Source organism: Pagrus major, chromosome 8, assembly GCF_040436345.1.
Source record: "Pagrus major chromosome 8, Pma_NU_1.0".
Lineage (NCBI taxonomy): Eukaryota > Metazoa > Chordata > Actinopteri > Spariformes > Sparidae > Pagrus > Pagrus major.
This window is the reverse complement of record NC_133222.1, coordinates 32404315-32415380: the sequence shown is the minus strand read 5'-3', so window position 1 is coordinate 32415380 and position 11066 is coordinate 32404315. Positions and strand designations below refer to the sequence as shown.

General features: G+C 42.0%; 1 protein-coding gene across 1 annotated transcript; it reads left to right on the top strand.

Annotated features, from left to right (window-relative positions):
* The first annotated feature begins 302 nt into the window (after positions 1-302).
* Positions 303-10220, top strand: LOC141001095 (protein-glutamine gamma-glutamyltransferase 2). Its single transcript, XM_073472052.1, has 15 exons — positions 303-394; positions 1357-1527; positions 3191-3421; positions 3519-3637; positions 4013-4141; positions 4288-4465; positions 5470-5611; positions 5737-5840; positions 6115-6257; positions 6344-6443; positions 6579-6724; positions 6853-6982; positions 7067-7227; positions 9114-9250; positions 9362-10220. Exons 1-15 carry the CDS (start codon positions 379-381, stop codon positions 9540-9542), a joined length of 2088 nt encoding a protein of 695 aa, XP_073328153.1. The 5' UTR covers positions 303-378; the 3' UTR covers positions 9543-10220.
* The last annotated feature ends 846 nt before the right edge of the window (positions 10221-11066 follow it).

Sequence of the window (11066 nt, the reverse complement as noted above, 5' to 3'; positions counted from 1 at the left end):
AAAAAATGCCACCAGCCGCCACCGGACGGACGTACATGAATGTACACCCTCAACATCCTCCCTTCAACATAAACAGAAACAAAGACCCCAGTGTCTCGGAAGGGATGAGGAACTCACTTTAAACTATCACTCACACTGCAAACACACACACATGCATACACCCACAAGGTTTTTGGTAAGTGATGTCAGAGGTCACCCAGGGAGGTGAGCTAGAGTGGAGTGTTTTGGGGTGAGTGTGTGTCAGAGAGGTGGGAGGGACAGTGATGTGCTGTATAAATACAGGACTGTGATGAACACTGAGCGTGAAAAGAAGTGTATAGACACTCGAGGACACTGGGAGCAACACTTTAACAGACTTTGATAGGAAGAAGATCTGCGATGGCCAGCTACAAGGGTAAGTGATCTATCTATCTATCTATCTATCTATCTGTCTGTCTGTCTGTCTGTCTGTCTGTCTGTCTGTCTGTCCGTCCGTCCGTCCGTCCGTCCGTCCGTCCGTCCGTCCGTCCGTCCGTCCGTCCATCCGTCCGTCCGTCTGTCTATATGTGTATTATCTACATCTCTTTTCTCCCTTTCTTTCTGTATCCCATATTACAGTCTATATAGGAGATTATGATCTGTGTGAAAAATATGCTGATGTACGACTCGACACTTGGGTGTGATATGACCCATCCTGATTCCAGCAACAAGCACAAGCTGCAAGCAACTAGCTAAAACAGGGATCAGGCAGGCCAGAGGAGGCTACATTAGAACACAAAGGAGTTGAATCATTCCTTTTTTTTCTTTTCAAACACATTTTGTTTCACTACCTTAGCACATTTATTAAATGTAATTTAAAGTTTTCACTTTTATGCACATCATTTTGTAGGGGGAGAAGGTGCCTCATGTCCAGTGATGTAAAAAGTACCCAAAAGTCATACTTAAAATACTTTTAAAAAAGTAAAGATATCGTGTTAAAATGATATTCAGCATTTTTAAGATGTCCATTATCAGTGTTGTTGTTGGTTTTTATCTGAATGCCGCTTAAATACTCAAAAAACATGCTACTTTGGCTCAAGTTAAATATAGTGGCTGAAAATGGACAAAATTACTACAAATAGTAAAATACAAGTTCCCCCAAATTGTCCTTACATTCCATCAATGTTCATGTCTGAATGATAAATATAAAGTTACAGTAAGGAAGCAGTTAGCTTAGCTTAGCATAAAGACCAAAAAACAAAGGAAAACATCAACCGTCAAGTCCAACAGTAACAAAATCTGACTAATGACTACAGCAACTCTGAAGCTCTCTTTACACTAAGCTAAGCTAAACTAAGCTAACTGATTGTTGAACGTTGTCTCTGCTGATCCTGACAGGGTTGATTGTTGATGTGAATGGGAGAAGTCATGAAAACAACTTGGCTCACCGCACCAGGGAGATTGATCGGGAGCGCCTGATCGTCCGCAGAGGTCAACCCTTCTCCATCACTTTGCAGTGCTCTGACTCTCTGCCGCCCAAACACCACCTGGAGCTGGTCCTGCACCTCGGTGAGTACAGACTGACTTGGAATATATGTGCAGCTTCAAGTATTTAGCCCGATAGTGTTCTGATGCAATTTTGCTATGCTAATGCAATGTAAATGTTTTCACCATTGTGTACCATTACACACTGCTCGATTTTGTCTATGTGCTCATTCACATAATGACTAAAAGCAAGAAGAAATGACAGACAAAATGTACTTATGATAAGAAGTTGCAGTCAATAAAATCTTTTTACTGATCTGTTTAGCCTGTGGACTGAAGTCTACTCTCCTCCAAATAAGTACCATATTCTCTAACTTTAAAAAAGTGCATTAGATTAGACTTTATTGTCATTACGCTGAGTGGAGGAACCCAAAAAGTAGTAATGTGCTGAGAAATGTGCATACAGTATGTTCAGAGGTAATATAGAATAAACAGCGAGGGATAGATATGAATACATGAAGATATATACAGTATGAACAAACATTTGATAATAAGTAGTGCAGGTATACAGGAAGTGTAAATAATAGAAAAGTGAATTAGTGTGTATGGACTATAGAGTTATAGGTGCAGAGTTTAGCAAGATGACGGTTGAGAGGAAGAAGCTCTTCCCGAGTCTGTTGGTCCTGGAAAGTCCTGTAGTGCCTCCCAGAGGTGAGGAGGGCAAACAGTCTATGGCCAGTGGACACTGCTTGCACTGGTCACCCTCAATGGCAGGGAGTGTAAAACGGGTGATACATTTAGCAGTTTTCACCACCCTCTGCAGTGTTTTCTGTTCCGACACAGTAGCTAATTTTTACAAGGTTTACAAGCTAATAAGGCTGTAACCAACACTTCTACACAGGGAATATGTAGCCTATATGTTCTCGCTTGCAAGTACAATACATGGCCAACAAGCTGTCTTGGTTGTGTGCTATATTCAAAGTTATAACTGTGGAAATGTTACTTTGTTGCCTTCGTTCATCATATTAAAGGAACATCTTACAACGGTGTGGCTCACTTTGTTTTTTGGACAACACTGAAGATCTATGGCACACAGGAATAAGATATAGAAGTAGAATAGATAGAAAAAAAACTTTATTGTCTACCTTTTGTGTGCAAAAGGCAAAAATTTGTCTTTGCTTGCATGAACGTATCACATTCAAAACATTACACATTAAAACACATTGATGTAGAAACACACAGGAGCGACATTAAAAACAGTACCAGTTACTTAATGTTTAGGGCTGAATTGGAAACATAACAATATTAATTGTTATGTGCTGAGATAGCAGGCTGTCCTTACTGATTAAGATATATTATTGCAACAGGGACAGGCGATTTTCAATTGATGGTTTTATAGGTTTTGATTTCATGTTCATGTTTGATTGCTTGGTAGTTACTTGCCACTTGTTGAAAAGGATCTGTTGGGATTTGCTGACAGGAATAATATACTATCACCGGCCTTCTTTAATGATTTAATGATGAAAAACAACAACAGATTTTGCAAGACAACCATCTACCTGGCTCTCAAAGGTGTAGACTGATATTCTGAGCCCCATAAAAATAACATTGTTTCTCTGTTCGCAAGCTGGTAAAAATCTCAGCGGCACTTATCTTTTCTTTATTCTAAGACATCATAGTGATTTCAACTATATTTTGTGATGCTGACTTGATGTACTGATATTCAAACTTCTTTATGTTTCTTCAGGTAAGAGAGACGAGGTGGTGATCAAGGTTCAGAAGGAACATGGGGCCAGAGACAAGTGGTGGTTTAACCAGCAGGGAGCTCAGGATGAAATACTGCTGACTCTGCACAGCCCAGCGAACGCTGTCATTGGCCACTACCGTCTGGCTGTGTTGGTGATGTCACCAGATGGTCACATCGTAGAGAGGGCAGACAAAATTAGCTTCCACATGCTCTTCAACCCGTGGTGCAGAGGTAAAACAAAAAGCCAGCTGGATACACTCCATGCTTCTGTTTCCTGTGAATGTGTCACTCAGTGTTCTGTGTGTGTGTGTGTGTGTGTGTGTACCAGATGATATGGTTTACCTCCCTGATGAGAGTAAGCTCCAGGAGTATGTCATGAATGAAGATGGAGTGATTTACATGGGGACCTGGGATTACATCAGAAGTATACCCTGGAATTATGGACAGGTAACTCTCTCTCACACATACACACACAAACACACACACACACAAATTGTGTGAACCTGTAGAGTACTTCGGTGTCTGTCAGGCCAGTAGGTGGCCTGTGTGAATAGTCACAGCAGTGTGATGGTGGAGACTCGAGGGCTTCAGCTGATTGTCGGACTGAGGAAACTTGTGGACGGGAGGTGTCAGAATGTAACCAACCACACAAACAAGGGCTTGTTCCTTCACAGCTCGCTGAGAGAGCAGAGGGGAAGACAAACAGAGAGATGGCAGCAGATAGACACACACACATCCACACAGACCAACCAATGTGAATTGAAATCTGCCTCTCCAACCTTTTGTCTTCTTTGTTCCTGTCTCATGTGTCCTCTCCCTCAGTTTGAGGACTATGTGATGGACATCTGTTTTGAAGTCTTGGACAACTCCCCAGCTGCCTTGAAAAACTCAGAGATGGACATTGAGCACAGATCAGACCCCGTCTATGTCGGCAGGACAATCACTGCAATGGTGACGATCTCTTCTACTCTCTGCTATTTTTCTCATTCAAATGTCACAAACAAATTATCCCAACATACAATCCTGCACATACACATGTCATGCAATGATTCACAGCTGTGAAGATGCGTCCTTGACATGTCTTCTCCATCTTCTAGGTGAACTCTAACGGTGACAGGGGTGTGTTGACTGGTCGCTGGGAGGAGCCGTACACTGATGGGGTCGCACCGTATCGATGGACCGGCAGCGTGCCGATCCTCCAACAGTGGAGCAAGGCCGGGGTGAGGCCGGTCAAATATGGCCAGTGCTGGGTGTTTGCTGCCGTCGCCTGCACAGGTTAGGCTTTCAAAGATTTCTCTGCAGCATGATTTAAAAGTATAATAGTTCATAGGATAAGGAAAAACTGTACAAGGCATGTTTTTAAAGGAATAGCTCAACATTTTGGGAAATACACTTTTTTGCAATGAGATGAGAAGACTGATACCACTCTCTGCTCATTAAATGTGCCACTGCGGCTAACTTAGCTTAGCATAAAGTGTGTGTCCAAAACAAGGGTGCCCAAACTTTCTCCCTCTCCCTCGGGGGACCAGAACAAAAACTTAACGGCAGGGTCTGGGCCAAAAGGAAACACCTATTGAGTAGCATTTTTAAGATGCAAAATGGTCCGAGGATCCCAAATTACTTCGAAGTGTCACTCTACCCGCCGTTCTTGGATTGTGAAAATGAAAACTTAATTAGGAATCCTACATATTTAAAGAGTTTTTTTTCTTACAAAAATAAAACAAAACAGATATTTATATTTACACTTATTTTAAGGTGTAATATGTAAGAATGTCCAATTCATTATTAGAACAAATAGGAGGTAGAATTTACCCAGAGTTAGCACTAAATGTTGCTAACAGTAGCTACCATTAGCTAGTTAACTCAGGTATCAGTGGAGCTAGTGGTCCGGACTGTGAGCTTGGAGCTTACATCATGGGAGCTTTGGACCATGACAGACTAGGCTAGCTAGTTAGCATGCTAACTTCAGTAGATACCTCTTCAACACGATACTTCACATTCTGTTGATAATTTTATTTAATTTTTGAATGTTTCTGACTAAAATTCTTACATATTGCACTTTTAAATATATATTTTTAGAAACATCTGGTGGGCTGAGTTGAACCTTATGGTGGGCCAACTTTGGGCCACAGGCCCCGCTTTGGGTGGCCCTGCTCTTAAACCTTAGGATCAGCAGACTAAAGCCAAAGCCACATTTTTTAAAAAGGAAAGGAAGGAAGGAAGGAAGGAAAGGAAACACAGGGATGATTGTGTCAATCTGATGAGTGTTATCTACACAGTGCTGCGCTGCCTGGGAATCCCAACACGCCCCATCACCAACTTCGCTTCAGCCCACGATGTCGATGGTAACCTCTCAGTAGACTTCCTGCTGAATGAGAGACTGGAGAGCTTGGACAGTAGACAGAGAAGTGACAGTAGCTGGTATGAACAAACACAAAGACACACACACGCACACACACACACACACAGATTAAGAATGAGATTAAGTAGAAGACATTACACCATCTAATGTAATGAGATATATTTTTCTCTCCTCATTATTATAGGAACTTCCACTGTTGGGTTGAATCCTGGATGAGCAGAGAGGATCTCCCTGAAGGAAATGATGGCTGGCAGGTTTTGGATCCCACCCCTCAAGAACTGAGTGATGGTACATTCCTAATTTTTAAATCTCTTTAGTCACCTCTCTCAAGACAAGACTCACCCCATCCTCCATCCATTGATTGTCATCTTTCATTACTATAAGCTGATCTCAGGACAGCCATTGGATTCATATTATTGTGACATATTAGATTCAAAGCTAGTTGGTGTTTCCTATCAGCCTGATAATCAAACTGAATTCAAACATCAGCTTCTTATTTCTGTGTCACCGCTTTAATGATATTTTAAAGAAATCCACGACAGAATACATTTTTGCTCTCCAGGTGAGTTTTGCTGTGGTCCGTGTCCAGTGGCGGCCATCAAGGAGGGAAATCTGGGAGTGAAGTACGACGCCCCCTTTGTATTCGCTGAGGTGAACGCTGACACCATCTACTGGATCGTCCAAAAAGATGGCCAACGACGGAAGGTGAACAACCTATTTTTTTAAGGACTTTCATGTTTGCTGAAGTCAAACAGCCGTGGTGACAATGACAATTGCTGTTATTGTCACAGATCACAGAGGACCATGCTAGTGTGGGGAAGAACATCAGCACAAAAAGCGTTTACGGCAACCACAGAGAAGATGTCACTCTGCACTACAAATATCCTGAAGGTAAGTTCAAGGAGTAGAAAGAATACGAAAGATTCATTCACAAGAAATCATACAGCTGTATAATATGTGCTCATGGTCATCTGTTCGGACTCGTGCTGAGGGTTAAGTTGTCATGGAACAACTTCTTCTCCACAGGCTCCCAGAAGGAGAGGGAAGTGTACAAGAAGGCGGGACGCCGGGTCACAGAGCCATCCAACGAGATCGCAGAACAAGGAAGACTTCAGCTGTCAATCAAGCATGCGCAGCCTGTATTTGGGACAGACTTTGATGTGATTGTTGAGGTATGTATTCACACAGAGCATAGACTGCTGTTGTGTGGGTGTAGATTGATTTTTCTATTTTGTATTTTGCTTGGTTTGAATAAATTCAGTGAATTGAGGTATGAATGATGAGTCCATTCTGTCCACAGGTGAAGAATGAAGGAGGCAGAGACGCTCATGCTCAGCTGACCATGCTGGCCATGGCAGTAACTTACAACTCTCTCCGCCGGGGGGAGTGCCAGAGAAAAACAATCAGTGTGACTGTGCCCGCTCACAAAGGTTAGTGACTCAAATAGCAGCAGAACTTATGTATTATGATGTACCGTTTTTCCTGTTTAATGCTGCGTGTGTGTGTGTGTTCAGCCCACAAGGAGGTTATGCGTCTGCACTACGACGACTATGTCAGGTGTGTCTCTGAGCATCACCTGATCAGGGTGAAAGCGCTCTTAGACGCTCCAGGGGAGAACGGGCCCATCATGACCGTGGCCAACATCCCACTGAGCACGCCTGAACTCCTTGTACAGGTGAGTGCTCACTGAGCAGAGTCACATACTTAAATAGTGGGACAGCTTTGGTTTATTTGGGCTGTCTAAGGCAGATGACTGATTGGAAAGGAAACTATGAACAGGTTGATGCCAGTTAAAATAAGGTGTTACTGGAGCTACATAGGAGACTAGCACACAACTGCTGCCAAGAATTTGACTGCAGCAGAAACATCCCAAACATCATTCTTGGAGGTTGTTGCTCCAGAATTTAAAGGACCTGTGTGTAGGATTTAGGAGAATCAGCAGAAATCGATTATGGTTTCAATAGTGTATATTCACCTCAAACTTAGAAAAGCTGTCTTTGTCAAGACTAGACAAACCAAACACTGGCTTTATGTAGGGCCTTTCACATTTTTCCTCAGTTTTTAGCAGCCACCACAGGGGATGGTGTGGTGAGGGGTTGCAATCTGCAATCGCACCACTAGATGCCACTGAATCCTTCACACTGAATCATTAAGAAACTCACACTCAACAGACTGACTCAACAGTCAAAGAAAAATTAAGCCTGCAATTAAAAATCACCACAGTGTCCTGGTTTGATATAAAAGATCCGAATTTTGTTTTCTGAAATACGGAAGCCCTAAAGGGCCATGCATTCATACATTTTATTTCCTCCGTTTTCCCGTGATAACGAGTTAATTTCATTTGTTTTCTCAAGATCTCGAGTTATTATCTCGAAATAACAACTGCCGTTTTCCCGAGATAACGGGATAATTTTCTCAAGATCTCAAGATAACGAAACTTTGTTTTCCCGAGATAACGATATAATTAATTCGAGATCTCGGGATAATGACTGTGATATGATAGGCCTGAGATTATGGAGACGCCCGGGACCTCGTAGCTGGTCAGCTATGTAGTTAACGACGACATCAGGCTCACTTAGATTGCGCCGCTGATATAGCTGAAGCCTTGCTAACCGTCTTTTTAGATTACGCACACTAATGTGTATATTATCTGTAATAGCAAGGCATAATGCTATTTCAGCCTGTGTCAGGCCTTGATTGAAAAGATGTGTGACGCGGTGATCGATATGCTCCTGCTCCTCTGACATTGCTACACTGAATGATGTTTCCTGCAATGATTTAATATACTACACTATCGTTTTGTTTTCTCAAGATCTCGAATTAATTATATCGTTATCTCGGGAAAACAAAGTTTCGTTATCTCGAGATCTCGAGAAAATTATCCCGTTATCCCGGGAAAACGGCAGTTGTTATTTCAAGATAATAACTCGAGATCTCGAGAAAACAAATGAAATTAACTTGTTATCCAGGTGCCCAGAAAACATTTTAGGTACCTTATCTGCATTTCGACAGAAGGAAGCTCGGGGGTAGCATTTTGTACATGCAATTTGTATATGAACGCTGTTTCTAATTTTCATAATCTTTACTTGTCTTTAGACTCAAAGTAACCCAAAATGGAAATTCAAGTTTCCTCCCAAAGTACCCAGAACTTTTAGTCCTAAGAACTTATTTTCAAGAAGCTAAATGTTTCCGTTAGCCTGTTGTTGTGTGGGCTTCCACCACGGTCCAAAGACTGGTGAAGATTAGGTGAATTAGTCCGCTGACGTATGAAAAGGGATGGCTGTTTTTATACCACATGACTATACAACAGAGATGACACCATAAAATGAGCAGTAGAAGCAAAGCAGATTCAATGCTGGACTTGCTGGTGGCTGAATTAAAATGCTCGACAAATCAGAGATTATCAGTGCTGCAAGCCGCACCCCCCAAGTCCCCATACTTTGGGAAAGTTCTTCCCCCAAGCAGGGACTTTTTGATATTTTGTGTCTCGAGCTGTCGTTTACTGTGATTAGTACCCTTATATAGTCCAGTCATACAAAGATTTGTCTCCTCTTTCTCCAGGTGCCTGGGAAGGCTGTTGTATGGGAACCACTGACAGCCTACGTCTCCTTCACCAATCCTCTGCCAGTTCCTCTGAAGGGTGGCGTTTTCACTTTGGAGGGTGCTGGCCTGCTGTCTGCCACTCAGATCCATGTTAAGTAAGTAATGAGTCAGTTAGAAGCCCTGAAGCTCCATGGATCAGAGGTCGGTTTATGGTGGGACTTCAACAACACTGGAATAAAACTCTGTCTCTCTCTCCTTCTCTTCAGTGGTGCTGTAGCTCCAAGTGGGAAAGTGTCTGTCAAGCTCTCTTTCTCCCCCATGCGCACCGGGGTGAGGAAGCTCCTGGTGGACTTTGACTCTGACAGACTGAAGGACGTGAAGGGTGTCACCACCGTGGTTGTCCACAAGAAATACAGATCTCTAATTACTGGACTTCACACAGACTAAAATAGACATATCTTATATTATGTGATTTTGTGACATTTCCTAGATGTGAGGTGGAAGTGATGTATAAGGTAGATGATATCAACCGCTCAGTGTTATAACAGTTTATAATGCAAATAAGTTCCACTTAATTGATACTGTAGCTATGTCCACGAAGAAAATTCTTGACACAGTGTTAGTTTGATTACCTTAAAGCCTTAAAGCCACTGTATGTCAGATGTGAACTTGTCTGGCTTTGCATTAAAACCTGGCACATGTTGCTCACATGGAAATGCACAGAAGCACAACAGGTGACGGCCTCTAGATGGAAAATATGTGCGTTTTGTTTCTGTTACTCCTCTGTTTTATTGCCAAATTCAAGATGCTTCCTTCTGTCTTCATTCCAAATGACTGCTGGTTTTTATACCCTGATTATTAAATGAAAGCCACCCAGGCCCTGGATCATGAGGTGCACGTTTAAAAACATTATACTTTATGCTGTATCTGCTGATGTATGTTTCGTGACTTTGTGACCTTTTTGCACTGTTTTGGATCCCATTAAGTCCAAATGTGATTGGAGGAAACTATTTTTTCATTCTATTTAATCCTTATATTTATGCATTTATATGATAATTCTGTATTTGAGCTAATATGAAACATATGTACGGTATGCTTTCAATAAAAATATTTTTTTCACAAGTATTTATTTGATCTGACATGTTATTAACACTGATGTCTGTGCTAGGCTGTTGGTTGGCTATCAGCAACATTATTTCATATTGTACAGAGCAAAGTATCCTACTGAGGCATTCATACTTTTGGTTAAACAAAAGAAAATGAAAATGAGCTGTCAACAAACATAAGATTTCTTGAGTACGCTGGTCCGCAGTGGACTTCCATGATGGTTGAAAGGACATTTATTGCCTTAGTCTGCAGAGACTGAAAGCGACATACAGAGCTATGCTGACTTTATTCAGTGGGAAATGAAGACCTCAATGTCTTCATTACATATTGTCAGACCCCATGATTTATTACAGTTTTGTAATAAAGATGAGGATGTGCACAGCTGAATTGGAAAAGTCAAATATCTGAAAGCTGAAACCAATTTCCTGAATAACCATTTTGGAAAGAAATCTGAAGCAACATTGATATGAATCACTTGTGGGGAGACCTGATGAGTGAACTCCATCATACATTGAGCTCAGCAGTGGTTCAGTGGCTGGGCTCCTCAAACTACGACAGAGAATAACAGGGAGAGAAAACATGAGAGAGAAACAAAAATAAGAAAAGGATTGATTTCTATTCACGTTTGTTTCCCACTGGTCACTGTGTGTATGTGTCTGTTACACCACCTCCTGCTCGACTGTCTGCCATCTCTCTGTCTTCCTCTCTGCCCTCTCAGCGAGCTGTGAAGGGACAAGCCCTTGTTTGTGTGGTTTAGTTACATTCTGACACCTCCCGTCCACAAGTTTCCTCCATCCAACATACAGATTTCCTGATGCAGCCGAAGCCCTCGAGTCTCCGTTGTCACACTGCTGTGACAATTCA

Coding starts and splice junctions, on each gene's coding strand:
- LOC141001095 (XM_073472052.1), top strand. Junction 1,528..3,190: donor GGAGCTGGTCCTGCACCTCG/GTGAGTACAGAC, acceptor ATGTTTCTTCAG/GTAAGAGAGACGAGGTGGTG. Junction 5,612..5,736: donor CAGAGAAGTGACAGTAGCTG/GTATGAACAAAC, acceptor TCATTATTATAG/GAACTTCCACTGTTGGGTTG.